Source organism: Cornus florida, unplaced genomic scaffold, assembly GCF_030987335.1.
Source record: "Cornus florida cultivar Cherokee Brave unplaced genomic scaffold, ASM3098733v1 CherokeeBrave_3.0.0_Hap2_Chr02, whole genome shotgun sequence".
NCBI lineage: Eukaryota > Viridiplantae > Streptophyta > Magnoliopsida > Cornales > Cornaceae > Cornus > Cornus florida.
The window spans coordinates 37,256,246-37,274,280 of record NW_026775572.1 but is presented as its reverse complement, the minus strand read 5'-3'; the positions used below and the strand labels follow the sequence as shown (position 1 = coordinate 37,274,280).

General features: G+C 40.7%; 1 protein-coding gene across 4 annotated transcripts in view; it reads left to right on the top strand.

Annotated features, from left to right (window-relative positions):
• LOC132294716 (F-box/FBD/LRR-repeat protein At1g13570-like) overlaps positions 1 to 17,744 on the top strand; it is an 88,011-nt gene extending 70,267 nt beyond the window's left edge. For 2 of the 4 annotated variants that reach the window (XM_059792680.1, XM_059792679.1), the window contains exons 2-4: positions 15,921 to 16,755; positions 16,953 to 17,114; positions 17,253 to 17,744. In XM_059792680.1, coding sequence (XP_059648663.1) covers positions 15,943 to 16,755; positions 16,953 to 17,114; positions 17,253 to 17,552 — 1,275 coding nt within the window. In that variant the 5' untranslated portion in view covers positions 15,921 to 15,942 and the 3' untranslated portion in view covers positions 17,553 to 17,744. Of the gene's footprint in view, positions 1 to 15,154; positions 15,291 to 15,322; positions 15,390 to 15,920; positions 16,756 to 16,952; positions 17,115 to 17,252 lie in introns of those variants that run through there. The other 2 variants (XM_059792677.1, XM_059792678.1) reach the window with 2 other exon arrangements.
• Positions 17,745 to 18,035: the final 291 nt, after the last annotated feature.

The window sequence follows — 18,035 nt, the reverse complement described above, 5'->3', positions numbered from 1 at the left end:
TTCATCAAATGCTCTCAGTAGTAAGTAGGAGTAGCACAGATAAGTTCTACCGTGTGGTGTGCTGGGTGTGTCAAAGAGTTGATTGGGGCATTTCCTTGAGTTCAAAGCTCGTGAAAATGCAATGGTCGTCATTTTGACATTTTTCGTTTTTCAGATCGGGAGGTTTCAAGTGGGACCCGTTACCGTAACTGTTGTGTACGAGGGTTGTGTCACGAGTCCATTGCATTTCTTGCATTATTATTCTTGTGCATAGATTATTTGTTTTTGTGTTAATTGGTGTGGTGGTGAATTAGTTACTTTATATATATAAATATATATAAGTTTATGTTATTAAAAATTATTATTAAAAAAAAAAATGGTGGGACCCACATGCTATTATAACAATAGTAACGGCATTACCTTTGGCAGAATTAGACCAGCTTTCTCTCTCGCTGAAAAATAAATAAATAAATAAATAAATAATCTTTTTTCTTTTACAACTTCTATCTTTGATTACTCTTCAACCACTTAAAATTTTTGGGTGCCGTTTGTGCAAATCGAAGAGTTCAGCGAAATTCATCATTTGGTGCACTTTAGGGATTTCGAAATTCTAGAGTTCTTGGGCTAAATTTGGAGCTTTGTTTGACATAATCTCTAATTGAGGTATGGATCTCCCTAATGCATCAAGTTTTGCATTTTATTTGAGCAATTCTTATTTCTTTTTATTTCATCTTTAGAATTGTGAATTTTGATATGAAAATTGTTGTTATTATGAAAGTCTTTAAGTGTGAAAGCATGATTATATAAACTTTGTGTCAAAGGGACTGAATTAATTTGTTGTATGAAGATTGTGTCAATGGTTAATTGAGGGCATGTTATTGTGTATATAATTTTATGTTGAGCATGCTTAAGAAGGTTTTTTGTATATGCCTTACTTGAGATAATGATGTCCTTATTGTATTAAATTTTCTAAACATGCCATGATCATAATTGATTTTTTTTTTTTTATTATAGAATATCTTATTCATTCTTGTTGGATTAGAAAGGTTATGTAAATGTTTTTATTACCAAATTGGTGAGCTTGATGGTTGAGATCATGTAAAACATTACATTGCATGACATGGCATAAAAAGAGGATTTTGAAAAGGATTTGGGAAAAGAAGTTTTACAAAAGGAAAGTCCTATTTAAAAGGGAAAGTTTTTTTAAATGAATCGGATTTCGCGAGTTCGGTGCTAGCTTGACCTAAAGGGAGTGCAACCCTGTGTAGGGCGTGAAAAAATTGATATTATGCCCTTTAACGGTTACTGGATTTAGAACCGAGGATAGTTATCAATCTCGCCTCAATAAAATCAGTTAGCAAATTTTTAAAAAGTGTGGGTTGTATAGACCAGATTTGGGACGAGTACATCACATCTCATATCATTTCACGCACATTAATTCTAAAATTGTGCTTGTGACTAGGAAAATTACTTGTTTAATGGAAATGTTATTTGAACCCCATGACATGACCCCGGCTCCATTTTCAATTCTTTTATGTGTTGTATGGTTCAAGGGAGTCCAAAACTAATGTCTTAGGCGACTTCTACTGAGCTTTATGCTCACCCCGTTACCTAAACATTTTTTTTTTAGGACACAGAAAAGAAGTGGCGGACGACGTTCCACCACAAGCTTAGTTTGGTTTACAAGACCGTTTTGTTAGTTTTTGCAACCAAAATTTTGCGTTGTAATGATATAATTATGTTCTATATAATTTTGTGTTTAGAAACCTTATAATTATAATCATGAGCACGGAGTAACTCTTGTAAAATGTCTCAATATATGTTAAGACTCTAAATCATGTTTTGGGACTGTAATTATGATACATTTGGATTAGATGGTGAAGATGCAAGAAATTCGTTCCCCTCTTTCTCTCTCTAGAATTCTTACACCTCAACCAAAAAGATCCCCCTCCTCTTTATTCCTTATCCTATTTATAGATATTTTCAAGATATTTACAAGATATTTACAAGATATTGACTGATTGCTGGATCTGGGCCTATTCCTCCATAAGTCCTGGTCACCTTTGATGGGCTTACTCGCGTTCGGCCCATATGGCAGTGTCTTTATATGGGCCGACCCAGCTGTACGGACTGAATGTAGTGTTTGCAAGTCGGATCCGGCCCATGTCGTCCGGGGCCTCCTCAACTGCCCCCATAATTGCCCCTTATTTAATAAGGGGTAATTATTGATGGCGTCTCATCATGATGTTGACGGCTCGAGATAACCACGTGGGGGAACGGACGGTCAGATCCAGAATCAATGTTCCGGGGCTCGAGGAATTTCTCGCCTTCCCGACGCTTCGGCCCTCGGGCCCCCTCGCCTTTATAATGCTCTAGAACACCACTTCACGTCCTTTTACCGTCTCCATCATCAGTCAAATCTCTCTCTTTCTAGAACAGTGCTAAGCTTTTTCTGGTGAAATCCTTCAAGGGTCATTCTTCCAGCGATCTTGCAGTCCTCCGAGGTTAGTTTCGTTCTTTTTTACTTTCGGCAGGCTTCCATTTACCCCCTTTTAGATTCTTCAAGCACTTCCACCATGGTTGTAGATCTGGATGTTCTTCGTATGAGACTTAGACTTCCTGACAACATCGAAGTTAGGGTCTGCCCTCAGGACGTTAACATTATGACCGGCGCCGGCCTCCTGCCCGGCGAAGTCTTATTCACGAACCTTCAATTGAATGTTGTTAGGTTCCCTCTGCACCCTTTCTTTAGTTATGTCTTCAATAGATTGGGGATATCCCCTCTGCAGGTCAACCCCAACTTCTTTAGAATCATATCTGTTATGCTCTTGTTGATGCGTGACAGAAATCTGGACCTTGACCTCATAGACCTTCTTCTGTGCTATAAGGTCAGTAAGATCCGTACTAACGAACCCTTCTACCACCTCTACCCGTTCGAGAAGATGTCCATATGTACGGACACAATAAAATCTGAGAAGGGTTGGAGGGATAGCATCGTGGGCATTAGTGGGGCTTGGTCTTCGCCGGCTGCAGAGGGTTACCCAATCCCGAGCGCCTTTGGTGTCTGTTCTGTCTCCTCCTATAAGAAATTCAAATCTCATAAACATGATTGCCCCTGCGAAACATGCGTTCCTCGTTTTTGCACTTTCTTATGCCGTTCCTTAGGAATACCTTGTGATGACTTGAGCTATAGTGTTTGCAGGGATAGGAGTAACTACTTGAAGAAATACGTTCTGAACGATATTCCTTCCTGCTCAGATCTCCTCACTTCAGACAACCTCTTAGCGCTCTCATCACTCGGCTACAACATGAGCAGACTTCAGATTCCTTCTTTTGGCAGGAAGAAAAATACTCCCCCAGCCACTCCTGCTGCTGGGGCGACCTCCTCTCCAGCGTCAGCCTCTTCCTCAGCCACCATCTCTGACACTGTCCCGAGCACAGTGGCTATTAACCCTGTTGCCAGCGCCCCTGCTGCCAACCAGAGCGCGTCTCCCCAAGCTACCATAGCTCCTGCTGCTGCGGGGGGCGGTCGGGACAAAGAACGAGGCAAAAGGCCTCATCCTGACAGTGAAGTCGATCCTGAGGAGGAGCCTCTCATTAGAAGGACCCGGGTCTCCGGGCCGGGTGCTCTCTTGCATCGAGCAATCAGAGCTCCTGCTCCCTCTGGGCCTGCTGCAGCTGGTGGCTCCGCTTCTGCTTCAGGCCCCCCTTCTATCCCCACCTTACCGCCATGGGCCCCTCGGTACACCCGAACGGATGGGACGTTCGTGAAACCGAACGAGACTATGCTGAAGGATGGCCAGACCGCTATGGCCTACTACAGGAGCATGTGGACTCCGAAGGACCTTAAGGCGGCAAAGGGCCTTTCCCAGAAGGATGTGTTCAGCCGCTTTCCCCAATCTGCTATGGAGGTAACTTTTATTTTCCAACTCATGAATTCTCTCATATTATTTGGTCTTGCCTTCGCCCGACCTGACTATTGGCTTAACCGTTTTTAATGTGCACCTATGCAGACATTGTTCGGAATGATGGCCATGCAGAAGCAGGTGGAGATGGGGAACGCCAGGGCCCGTAAGTTTTCTGACAGCCTGGAGGTGGCTAATAAAGAAAACGACCTCCTCGCCATGAAGAATACCGAGGTACTGGCTCGGCTTGACAAAACCGAACAAGAGAGAGATGTCCTGAAGAAGGAGAATGATTCCCTTCAGGATGAGAAGGACGCCCTCCAGCTTGAAAAGAGCGTCTGGCAGACTGAGCGTGAATCAATTAGAGAAGAAACGGCAGAACTCCAGCGCCTTCTGGCTGACGAACAGTCTGCTCGGATGGCTTTCGAGAAAAGAGCTCTGGACGAGCGTACCGCTCTGATCGATGCGATCAGCAGAGTGGGTGGTGGGATGCTGGCTCTTCACGCTCGGTTCTCAAGGGTCGGTGCTCTTAGGTATGCTCAAGGATTCCAGGAAGGTTTCGCCGACCGGGTTCCGGATAAGGGACAGACCAGCTCCACTCCGGATGAGGTAGACAAGGATCTGGGGATCGAACCTCTGGGGGTCTATGTCGACCCAGAACCCACCGAAGCGGAGCGTATATTCGATGAGTGCCAGGACATTGCTTCCTCAAGGATCATCACAGCTCCTCCTACCGCTCTGCCACTGACCGCTCCTCAATCGTCAACCGTGGTACCTTCCATAGCCACTGCTGACGCTGAGCCCCAGCCGAACGATTCAGTCATTCACCTTGATTCCCCACCTCGTGAAGGTGAGACGGCTGATGGGGCCGAGGAGGCGAGTCGGCACGACCAAGATGCTGTTGGTACTGAGGCGTCTAGCTAGGGCTCCTTTGGATTCTTCCATTCCATATCTTTTTGTAATGATGGACATCTCTCTTTTGTAAACTCAATACTCAATATTAATGAAACGACAGAACTCTTTTTCCCTATGTGTTGTGCTCTATTCAACTTATTTTCAATACATACATATCTTTTCTCTCTTTTTCTTTTATATTAGCTTTGTCGTGTGTTTGTTTATGGCAAGTGCCTGGCGCTCGGCTAGAATGCCACTTGCCACTTGGCTTTAAATTTTTAGCAAGTGTCTGGCGTTCGGCTCATGGTGCCAGCTGCCACTTATCTTGCTTAAGTGCCTGGCGCTCGGCTAGAATGCCACTTGCCACTTGGCTTTAAGTTTTTAGCAAGTGTCTGGCGTTCGGCTTATAGTGTCAGCTGCCACTTATCTTGCTTAAGTGCCTGGCGCTCGGCTAGAATGCCACTTGCCACTTGGCTTTAAGTTTTTAGCAAGTGTCTGGCGTTCGGCTTATAGTGCCAGCTGCCACTTATCTTGCTTAAGTGCCTGGCGCTTGGCTAGAATGCCACTTGCCACTTGGCTTTAAGTTTTGAGCAAGTGTCTGGCGTTCGGCTTATAGTGCCAGCTGTCACTTATCTTGCTTAAGTGCCTGGCGCTCGGCTAGAATGCCACTTGCCACTTGGCTTTAAGTTTTTAGCAAGTGTCTGGCGTTCGGCTTATAGTGCCAGCTGCCACTTATCTTGCTTAAGTGCCTGGCGCTCGGCTAGAATGCCACTTGCCACTTGGCTTTAAGTTTTTAGCAAGTGTCTGGCATTCGGCTTATAGTGCCAGCTGCCACTTATCTTGCTTAAGTGCCTGGCGCTCGGCTAGAATGCCACTTGCCACTTGGCTTTAAATTTTTATAGTAGGCCGTTGGAAAAGAAAGTTATTTTTTGTAAATTTCAGTAACTTGCTCATTCATACGTATTTGATTGACAACAAACAACATCCAATTAAAGCCGGAACTTAGCTTTTATTGGTAGTACCTCTTCAGAGATGTGGCGTTCCAGGGCTTGCTGACCAACCTTCCCGCCATGGTTTCCAACGTATATGCCCCCTTGCCAATGACTTCTGCAATTCTGTATGGGCCCTCCCAGGGTGGCATCATTTTTTTGACCATCCCCACCTTTCTTTTCAGAACCAGATCGCCAGGGGCAAAATCCCTGTGTTTTACTCTCTTGTTGTGACTATTCGCCAACACTTGCTGATACGATGCTAACCTTATAGCCGCTGCGTCCCTCCTTTCGTCTATCATATCGAGGTTCAATCTTAACATCTTGTCGTTCTGATCTCGACTCCATGCTAAGCTTCTGATAGTGGGGACTAAATGCTCAACCGGTATAACTGCCTCGGTACCATACGCCATTGCGAACGGGCTCTCCCCAGTCGGCCGCCTTGGGGTGGTTCTGTAAGCCCATAGAACGTTCGGGAGTTCATCCAACCACTTCCCCTTATGATCTTCCAGCTTCTTCTTAATGCAGGCGAAAATGGTTCTGTTTGTGATTTCTGCTTGTCCGTTGGCCTGAGGATGACTTACTGCAGCCAACTTCTGGTTGATTCCATACTCCTCCAGCAGCTTTCTTACTTGCCTGCTGTCGAGGTTTGTGCCATTGTCCATGACTATTGATCTGGGAACACCGAAACGGCAGATAATATTGTTCCAAATAAATCGTCTCACATGAGTCTGGGTCACGCTAGGATACGGTTCTGCTTCTACCCATTTAGTGAAGTAATCCGTGGCCAGTAACACATACTTGTTCTGAGCTCTTGCAGTTGGCAGAGGACCGACCACATCCATCCCCCATTGCGCGAAAGGCCATGGCGAGGCCATTACGTGCAATTCCTCAGGTGGTTGGTGGATCAATGGTCCATATCGTTGGCATTTATCGCACCTTCGAGAGAACTCCTCCGCATCTCTTGACATGTTTGGCCAGAAATACCCTTGTGTCATTGCTTTATGCGCTAACGATCGCCCCCCAGAATGATTGCCACACACACCCTCATGAATAGCTCGCAATACCTGCTGCGATTCCGCGGGGGTGACACATTTCAAGTATGGGCCAGAGTAGGACCTTCTGTACAGCTGGTTACGCACGATGGCGTACTTTGCAGCATTCTTTTTGAGTCTCCTAGCTTCATCCCTTTGCATAGGCAAAACGCCATCTCGAATATAGGTAATGATGGGGTCAATCCAACTCGGTTCATACGGTATGACGTTGACTTGCCAAGGGTCAGAGTCCAACGGTTCTTCGAAAATAAATGGCTGGGTCACTATTCCTACTGGAATCACCCTCGCCAATGTTTCACCGCAACTCGAAGCACTACATGCTAACCGGTCTGCATCTGCATTCTGTTCCCTCGGCAGCTGTATGAATTCAATCTTTGCAAAGTCCTTGGCTTTATGCAGAACGGCAGAGCGATATGCCCCCATCGTGTCATCCTTGGTCGCGTACTCACCATTTACCTGCCGAACAATCAGCTGCGAGTCACTATACACTGTCAAACTTTTAATCTGTAGCTCTCTGGCCAACTTTAATCCATTTAGCAACGCCTCGTATTCCGCTTCATTATTGGTGGCTCGGAACTCAAGTCTGAGTGCTTGGCTCAAGGAAGTACCCTCTGGGGTTTGCAGTTTGATCCCAATTCCAGCCCCCATCTGGTTAGAGGAGCCATCCACAAAAAGTTTCCAAGAGCCGCATCTAAGGTCTTCTTTCGTATCTTCGGCGTCACATTCTAGCAGGAAATCGGCCACCGCTTGCCCTTTAACAGCTGTTCTCGGCTCATACGTTATGTCAAATGAACTCAACTCTATGGCCCACTTTGTCATTCTGCCCGAGAGCTCTGGCTTGTGCATAAGCGTTCTGATTGGGAAAGTTGTTAGAACAGCTATGGGGTGGGATTCGAAATAATTCCTCAACTTTCTTTTTGCATTTACAAGTGCAAGTACCACCCGTTCGGCCTTTGAGTATCTTTTTTCTGCCTCCGTCAGTATTTTGCTTACATAAAATACCGGGTATTGCACCCCTTCCTTGCAACGAATCAGAACGGCACTCGTCGCGACACCAGATACTTCAAGATATAGAAATAACTTTTCTTCCGGATCTGGGGCTGACAGGACTGGTGGATTCTGCATATATTCCTTCAAATGAGTCAATGCTTGTCGTTGCTCATCCCCCCAGACCTGCCTTCCATAGCTCCAAATCGTGTCAAAGAACGGTTTGCAATGATCTAACAATTTTGAAATAAATCGACTTAATGCAGCTATTCGTCCTGTGAGGGCTTGCACCTCTCTGATCGTCTTTGGCTCGGCATTCTTAATCAAAGCCTCTGCTTGAGCGGGGCTAACTTCGATGCCTCTGCGGTTGACCACGTGTCCCAGAAACTGTCCGGAACTCACACCGAACGAGCACTTGGTTGGATTGAGCCTCATCCCATATCGCTTTAGTACATCAAATACATCTTGCAGATGCTTCAGATGATCATCCTTCTTCCTACTCTTTACCACCATATCATCAATATAGGCTTCCACAATCTTACCCATTTGATTCTTAAAAACTTTGCTAACAAGTCTTTGATAAGTTGCTCCCGCATTCTTTAGTCCGAAAGGCATAACTTTGTAGCAGTATGTTCCTCGCTCGGTGACAAAAGAAGTTTTTTCTTCATCTGCGGGGTCCATAGGAATCTGATTATAACCTGAATAAGCGTCCAGAAAGGTTAAACGCTCATACCCAGTGGTGGCATCCACCATTTGATCAATCTTAGGCAGCGGGAAGCTGTCCTTCGGACAGGCTTTGTTCAAATTGGTGAAATCAATGCATACTCACCATTTCCCATTCTTCTTCTGCACAACAACGACGTTGGACAACCAATCAGGGTAGTGCACCTCTCTGATAAATCCCGCATCAAGCAGCCTATCGACTTCTTCCGCTATGATCTGATTACGTTCTGGAGCAAATCTTCGCTGCTTCTGTTTCACTGGTTTGAAATTGGGATTGACATTCAGGGAATGACAGGATACGGAGGGACTAATTCCAGGCATGTCTAGGTGACTCCATGCAAATACGTCGGCATTGTGGGACAAGAAATCCACTAGCTCTTGCTGCTCTTCTCTGGTCAGTCTTATACCTACTCTGGTAGTTCGTTCTGGCCTGGACTGATCGATCTGCACATCCAGAAGGGGCTCCTCGGTCAAGTCGACTGACTCCTCCACCCTATTCTGCTCGAGCGGAGGTTCCTGTAATTGCTATCTGGGGCTTGCCGAACGGACGGGCGTCTTTCCTTTCCCAGCATGCTTTAGTGTGACGGAATAACACTCTTTGGCTGCAACCTGATCCCCCCGAATGTCTATCACTTTATCTCCATCGGGTCCGAGGCACCTCATGACCTGATGCAGAGTTGAGGGTACACCTTGGACTCTGTGAATCCATCCTCTTCCCATCAGGAGATTATACGAGGGGTGAATTTCCACAACCACAAAAGTTTCCATAAGAGCTCGTTTTGCAGCTTGAACTTCCACTTCCACCATCCCGACGGGCTCCACCCTCTTCCCATCGAACCCTAACAAGGGATTTCCAGTGGGCTTGAGCCTCTCTGGTTTAATCTCGAGCCTGTCAAATGTGTCCCTCGGCATGACATTCGCACTGCTCCCAGGATCGATCAGAACTCTGCGCACCAAGCAGTCTGCTACTGCCAAACTGACTACCAACGGGTCTTCATGCGGCAGTTGAACACGCTGCAGGTCTGTCCAGTCGAATTTTATCTGCATCGACGGGCTCTGCTGGTGTAGAGTATTCACACTGCCGACCCTTTTCTTCATCTGCGCCTGCCGCAGGCGCGCCCGGAGCAGCTCATCTGACTCTTCACTAGGCTCGGGTCGACCATGGATAGCATTGATTATACGAACTGGTTGTGAATTGTGGGAGCTTTGTTTATGACTCCTTTTTATTTGTTCCACCGGTCGATTCTGCTCCATCGCCGAACCTTGAACATAACTCGCGAACTCCCCTCTAGCTATCAACATCTCCACTTGCCTCCTCAGGTTCCTGCATTCGTTAGTCTGATGACCGAAATCAGAATGAAAAGCACAATGTTTAGTTTGATCCCTCTGTTCGAGGGGTTGCCTAATTGGCAGTGATGGATGAAACTTATCTTTGTTCTCCTGATACAGCCTCGCCAGAGTGACATTCAGCGGAGTAATCAGCTCTTCCTCCCTGGACCTTTTTTCTGCCTTCCAAGAGGTCTGACGTTGCGGCTGAGCCTGCTTCTGCCTGATCTTTGCCTTGGAATTTTCCTCGGTCGACACAAGGCCTGGAGACGTTCATCCTTGTGCTGCCTCATCGTGAATAGGCTCGAGATGTCCTTCGGCGGGCGCTTGTTCCCATAGTACTGGCTTATGAACCGATCGCACAGGTCTCTGAAACTACCAATGGAGCTCCTAGGCAAGTTTTTGAACCAGCTGAGCGCCGGTTCGGCTAGGCTTGTAGGGAAACATTTGCACATTAAAGAGTCGTTTTCCGTATTCAGGGCCATTTTCAACTAGATATGATACACATGATCGATCGGATCGGTCGTTCCGTCGAACAGAATAAAGACTGGCATAGCAAACTTCCTTAGATGCGGGGCATTCAAGATCTCGTCGGTGAATGGTGAATCCACCGTCCGAGCTGCGGATCGGAGAGCTTCATTCTCTCTCTGGAGTCCAGCGGTAGCTCTGTGAGTTACGGTTCTGCCCTCCGAACCGTGATGAGTGATAATAACCATGGAGGGCCGGTAAGACGGATCGAACGACCGTTCCTCTATGAACTCTCTTTGCCAAGGCGACGCTACTCGACGGCGATCAACCTCCATCACTTCCTCTCGGTCGAACCTTTCCCGATGCGGATCAACGTGAGTCGATCCTTCGTGATCTTCAACTCGACGAACATTTGGCGGCAAATTGTCCATCATCCTTTCATCACGGTGGTGAGCTGACTGATTGTTCTCGTCCTGTTCGCCTTGATGCACGATATTAGATTGAACACCTCCTTCTCCGACCGGAAGTGGATGCGAAACCGCAGGTATTTGCCGATGTTGCATTCCAGCTTTCAATTCTGCATTCTCTTTTTTGAGAGCTTCAATCAAGTTCATCAACTCCTCAAGCTTTGTTTGCTGGACAGCCTCCATCGGATTGGAGCTTTCACCTATCATTATTCCCGAACGGAGTAAAGGCATTAATCTCAAGTTCGCAAGTAGATCCGAGCTTCGTGAGTAGGAATTTTTAGATCTGGCTTCTAATTCTCCGAATTATGCTCACTGTTTACGAGATCTGAATTGTCTAAACTCTAAATCCGTCAGATCCTGCCACAATCGAACAACTCGTTGTTGCGTAGATCTGAAGTCACTCCTGCCAAAGCTTCAAGAATTGTAATTCCTCCAGAGTAGGTCACAATCGCTCAGATCTGGATCCAAATCCCAAAGATCGAGTCTCGATCAACCGAATTGGTTTGAATCCACTCGATATTCCTCATTGATCAACCAAACTTCCATGTCCTTCCCACAGACGGCGCCAATTGAAGATGCAAGAAATTCGTTCCCCTCTTTCTCTCTCTAGAATTCTTACACCTCAACCAAAAAGATCCCCCTCCTCTTTATTCCTTATCCTATTTATAGATATTTTCAAGATATTTACAAGATATTTACTGATTGCTGGATCTGGGCCTATTCCTCCATAAGTCCTGGTCACCTTTGATGGGCTTACTCGCGTTCGGCCCATATGGCAGTGTCTTTATATGGGCCGACCCAGCTGTACGGACTGAATGTAGTGTTTGCAAGTCGGATCCGGCCCATGTCGTCCGGGGCCTCCTCAGATGGTATGTGGTTGATGTACCAAGAATGTACTGTGTTGGGGAATAATGAATGGATGAATGAATTGTTGGAATGTGTTATATTACATTGCTTTAGGATAGGGTAGATAAATTTTAAGGTCCAAGTTAGGCCATTGTATATTTCTTATATTTTTGCAGCAAATTGTAGTAGGACTTTTCAGCAGAGTTCATGCCAAATTTTTGGGTTGTTACAATATGGCTAATCTTTATATCGAAAATTTAATATGATCTTAAATTATTTTTAGATTAAATTACTCTTACACAAGAAGAAGTTTAAAGACTTTTTATAGATTTTTAATAAATTACAAAAAAAAAAATTTAAAAATTAATTCTCTTAAATGCTAGCATACAATAAGTTAAGATTTAACAAAAAAAAAAAAAAAAAAAAAAAAAAAAAAAAAAAAAAAAAAAAAAAGTTGAAAAGAAAAAATGTAATCATAGTTTAAATTGTATATATAATGTATTTAAAAGTAAGGAAAATGATAAGAGAATCGAACCAAACAATGGAATAAAATGTCGAATTTAAAGTGGTTCAACCACGTCAGATTATTTTTTAAAAAGATAACTCTTACCTCTTCCCTTCTCTCTCCTCTCTTCATCTAATTCTCGATTTTTCTTTTGTATCCAATATTATCTTTGATTTTGGTTTTGTCTCTCTTTTGATTTCGTAAAATTGAAGATAAAATAAAAAAAATTAAATTTCTTCATGTTTTGCAAATACAAAATCACAAAATCAAAACAAAACAAAAAAGAAAAAGAAAAAAGAAAATAAAAGTTACAACTGTTGTTTCTCTCCTTCAGATTTTGTATTCATAAAAATCAAATAGAAACTTTGAAAAGATTCATCCGTTTCTCTTCTCTGGATTAATGACAACTCTTGTGTGGATATTTACTTACCCAAAAAAAAAAAAATTCTGCACAGTTTTCATCTGGAATTGGAAAGATTTATGAATAGAGAAAAGTAGGTAATCTTGAAAAAAGAGCTAAGGATAAAGAATTTTCAATCTTGTCTCTAGAATACTTCCGATATGTGTATCTCAAGAGAGGAGATGTATAAGAAGAATTGGTGAAGAACCAAACACAGAGAGGAGAAAGAACGAAGAGGAGGAGAGAGAAAAAGGAAAAACTGGGAAAGAAAAGATCGATGATAATGAAATTATTTGACGTGGACAAAGCCACGTAAGATTCGATGTTTATTTCGGTAAAAACGTTCGGTTTCTCTATCACTGCTCTAAAAGTAACTATATACGTGAAAATAATATTAAAATTCGAGTTCGGGTTGGCTCGGGTTGTTAGCACTTCAATCCAAGCCCAACCCTAATTAAATTCGAGTTAAGATTTTTCAATCCAAGCCCAGCCTTAATTATAAAATTGATTGCCTAAACCCAAGAAAAATCGGGTTGGGTTCGGGTTACCCAACTCAAGTTGCACCCCTAATTTTAACACTTAAAATTCTTTTGCCATTAAAAGTTTTTATATTTTTTTAACGCTAACACATTAGTCGAAAATTAAATAAATGTAATAACTTCTGCTTCTCTTTTCTCTTTTCTCTTTTCTCTTTTCTCTTTTCTTCTTCTTTTTTATTTTTATTTTTTATTTTTTTATTTGTTTGTTCGTAAAAGAAAAAGCAAAGGTTATCTAAAGTCACTTTTGTGTTGAGCTTTAGCTTTTGCTTTTTGCATTAGAGCATCTTTGTGATAGCTTTTCTATTTCTTTTTATTTTTCGATAGCTTTTCTCTTCAGCTTAAAATGGTATCCAATGGTGTGTGCAATTCTCAATCAATTTGAGGTTTTTATTTTCAACAGAACAGATCAGAATCTGGAACGGAAAGTTTGGGTTGAATCGGCTCGGCCGAACCCTTCACCACACAAAATTTCATCACACAATTCATTCAAAGAGGCCCATAATTTGCAATTTGGGAGGGAATTTGTACAAAATTCCCTAATTCAATTTTTGCAATTCCCAAATTTATTTTCCTAATTTGCGATTTCTATGCGAATTCACTTTACATAGCTAAATTTGTTATAGTTAATATGAAACACTTATATTACCATATATGTATTTATTATTTACACTATTCCTCAATATATACATTAATTATGGCATTATTATACTACCATATATATATATATATATATATATATATATAAATTATACATTTGAAAACATACCACTAAAAAACTTCCCAATTAAAAAATATTACAAATAAATCATGTATCTATTAACTAGAAAAATTAACTTATTTATTACATATGTCATTAATGGAATAAATAATAATAAATATATTTACATATTGATTTAAATAAATAAAAATATGTAAAATATATATGTCATTACTTGATATAATTTTATTGACAATACTTAGATAGTAATAAGAATTTACACCATAATCATATAAATCAATAATAAATAAACACATCTAATTTTAATTACCAAATCATAAAATCAGTATCTTATTCTTATGCACAGATGTGTTACCTTTGGCCAAATTTTAGATCCAACCCACCAACCTTACCCCACAATCCTGCTTGGTTCAGAAGTGAGGTGCATTTACCGTATGGTGGAGAAATGTAATATCATGAGAAATTTCAATCCATGCACCTCACATCATTATTGCCACTACCATCTTTAAATTTAGAAATTCGAGTGGAGAGTGTCCTTTACACTATTCATTTTAAATATATATATATATTATGTGTTGCGTAATAATTTAATTAGTTATTTTTTAAAGAGCCGTAGTCAATAAAATTAGTCATAATCGATAAAATGTATTTTTATTTTATTTGGTTATTTGTTAGAAAATATGTATAATGTAATTTTATTTATTTCTTTTAAAAATGTCATCCGAAAAAACATAAATAAATAATTAATTTTTTTAATAAATAAATTAAAAATAATAAAATAAATAACAAAAGACTGAACTGCACAACAGAATACTCCGTAAATGATTATCCAAATAAAGTAGATTGCACAATTACTAATTCGGTTCGCCATTTTTCAAAAAAGTCATTTCATAAATAATCTATTTAAAATATTTTAAAACAGAACTATACTTGCTAATTAAATAGTTAAAGGTGACAGTTCAGCCTGAAAAAAAAGAAGAAAAAAAAAGGTTAAAATAGAAAGAATATAAAAGTTTGGTTACAGCCTATAATTTACTATAAATGAATTTTAATTTTACGTAACTTTGCACCAACCCTTCACTAATACTCGTAGAATTGTGCATATTCACGCGTATCCGAATTTAGTATGAAAAATTATATTTTATTTTAACATCACTAATAACAAATCAACCACTTACAAAGCATAAGTGATTGAATAGTGTGCATATCCGAAGTGTGTTAAAAAAAAAAAAAAAAAAAAGTCTATATGGAGTAATGTTACCGGACTTTCTATTTTACTTACGAAACATACAGTTACAAATAGAGTTGTTAAATCTCCGAGGTTGAAACATATCTGGTCCACGTGTGCCGTGTGCGTCACTGTGCGTAATATTTTCACAATTTGTGTTCCCGTCCTTCGCCAGTGTCTTTTTGGGCCGGTGAAGAGAGAAGATTTGACAGTAGAAGAAAAAGATACAGAAAGCGCTTTCCTTCACCTCTTAAATCTCTGGTATCTTTATCTAATTGACCCTTTTTTTTTTTTTTACTTCTTCTCACTACCTAATAAGGGTTTTACGTATCCTTCAATTCAGTTTAATTCTGTGATCTGGTTAGTCCTCACATGGGTTTTATCTTTTCAACCATAAAATTGTTGCGTTTCATTTAAATTTGGAAGAATTTTGTTTGATTAACTTTTATGAGATGCTAACAGAAAGCAAACCCTTTGTTCGTTTGCTGAGAAAATAGAGGAAATTGAAATATAATTCATTTTTGACTCATATGTATCATGTCTTTCTGGAATCCAAAAATTGAAAGTGTCGGTACAATTATACCTGATTAATGTATTAGGTTTAGTGGAGTGGAGTAGGGATCTCCATTTTTTTTCCCTCTTTTTCTTTAGGGTTTCTCGATTCCCCAACAATGCGAATTCATGTAATCGAATGAATTTAGTCCCTTTCTTCCTACATTTTCTTGGCAACCAAACAGATTATTAGGAGAAAAAATATGGCTTGCTTTGATTTTCAATCTGTTGTAAAATTCTAAAGATCATAAACCTATATAATTTTTTCCCCTTTCTGCCTGTTCAGTAACATTTAATTGCTTTGTAACTTATCCAAAAACATTTTTAATTGCTTTGTAGGTCTTTTAGGTGGAAACCAGAGATGGATAATGTTTTGGGGCCAGATTTGATCAGTGATCTGCCTCAAAGCATTATAGAGATCATCCTGACAAAGCTTCCGATAAGGGATGCTGTAAGGACTAGCATCTTGTCAAGCAAATGGAGGTATAGATGGGCTACCCTAACACATCTTGTTTTTGATGACAAATGTGTGACACTCTCTCATGATAAAGCACTTGTTGAGAACAACGTCGCCAAATTTATAACTCGATTACTTTTTCTTCATAATGGACCGATTCACAAGTTCATGTTATCTACTTCTTACTTGCAAAGCTCACCTGATATGGATCAATGGCTACTTTTTCTTTCAAGGAAAGATATTAAAGAATTAGTTCTAGAATTAGGAGAGGGTGAGTGGTTTAGGGCACCCTCTTGTCTTTTTGCTTGTCGAAAATTGACTCGTTTGGAGCTAGTTCGTTGTGAACTGGACCTTCCTCCAACTTTTAAGGGATTCATGTGTTTGAAGTACCTCAATCTTCAACAAGTTTTAATTGCCCCTGACGCCATTGAATGTCTTATTTCTAGTTGCCCTCTTCTTGAGAGTTTAACATTATCTTATTTTGATAGTTTAGCTCTTACCATCCATGCGCCAAATCTCAAATACTTATGTCTGGAAGGTGAATTTAAAGATATATGTCTTGAGAATACCCCGCATTTGGTTGCTATATCTATTGCTATGTATATGACTGATGATATTGCGGAACATTTTGAACAAAGCTCAAGTTGCAATTTTGACAAGTTTCTTGGTGGCGTATCATGTCTTGAGAGGCTCATTGGGCATATATATTTCACAAAGGTAAGCTGTTATCATATTTCCATTTGGTTTTTGAGCAAGGAAACTGGCTAAACATATTAGTTTGTTCTTTTCTCTCTCTCTCTCTCTTTTTTTTTTTTTGTCATTTTGTTTTGAATATGTATAAGGAACTCACTATGAAGATTTCTGTTTGTTTATATTACCAAACCATTTTCTTATGTTATTCTTTCTGTTCTTAGTATTTGAGTATAGGTAACAGTGACCTAGGAAAACTTCCAATTACATATCACCGTCTAAAGCTTATTGAATTATATCAAGTAAGTTTTGAAGACATGAAAGAGATACTGGTCGTTCTTCGCCTGATTGTGAATTCCCCAAATTTGCAAGAACTTCATATTTCGGTTAGTAACAGTACACATGTTGGGATTCATATTCCAAGTTATGGTGTGCATTTTACTTTGTTCATTTTTGTATGTTTTCATATCTTCAGATATTTAGATTAGCACAAAATTGTAATTTTTCCCCATTGGTCTAAATAGGGCTCTTCAAACTCAATAGTTGCCGCAGAAGCTCCTGATTTGGATTTTTGGGAGAGCGAAAGCCTGTCTGACTCTGGCTTCACATTTGGGAAACTTAAAATTGCAAAGATTACAGATATGTCTGGTGTGCCGCATGAGATGGAATTTATCAAATTTATACTTGGCAAATCACCAGTGCTCGAAATAATGAGCGTTGCTCCCGGTGTATATGTTACAGATGGAAGATTAAATATGTTGATAGAATTGGTGAGGTTTCGAAGGGCATCTGCAAAAGCTGAAATCATATTCATTCAAGATTAAAGATAAAGTGCAGTTCTTGTGTAAAATCTCTTTCCTATCTCATTTTTTCCTTTTTCTTTTTATTTTTCTTTTTCTTTTGGCTGAGTGTGAAGGTTCCCCATTGCATTTGTTTCTGCCTGGGCATTGTAAAAGTTATAGTGATATTACGAGTGATATTAGTAATAATATGATTTACAAATTCATACTCCATCATTCGAAAGTGCTAAATAAAATTAGCAAAGAATTTTACTTATCAAAAAAATTTAGCAAAGAATTTGCCAGTTCCATTAGGTCACTGACGATATATCTCGCTTGACCAATGCTGAAGGATAGGATAGCTGCGTCCAGGAGAACTAGCAGAAAAAGACTAGGAAAATTTCCTAGCCTTCTCTTCTCTATAATACTTAAATCTGTTCAAACTAGAAAATCACCATTTTTTCTCTTTTGTTGAAATATTTGAGGATGCTATGCCGTACCCTTTTCTGTTGGACGATTAGGAAACTG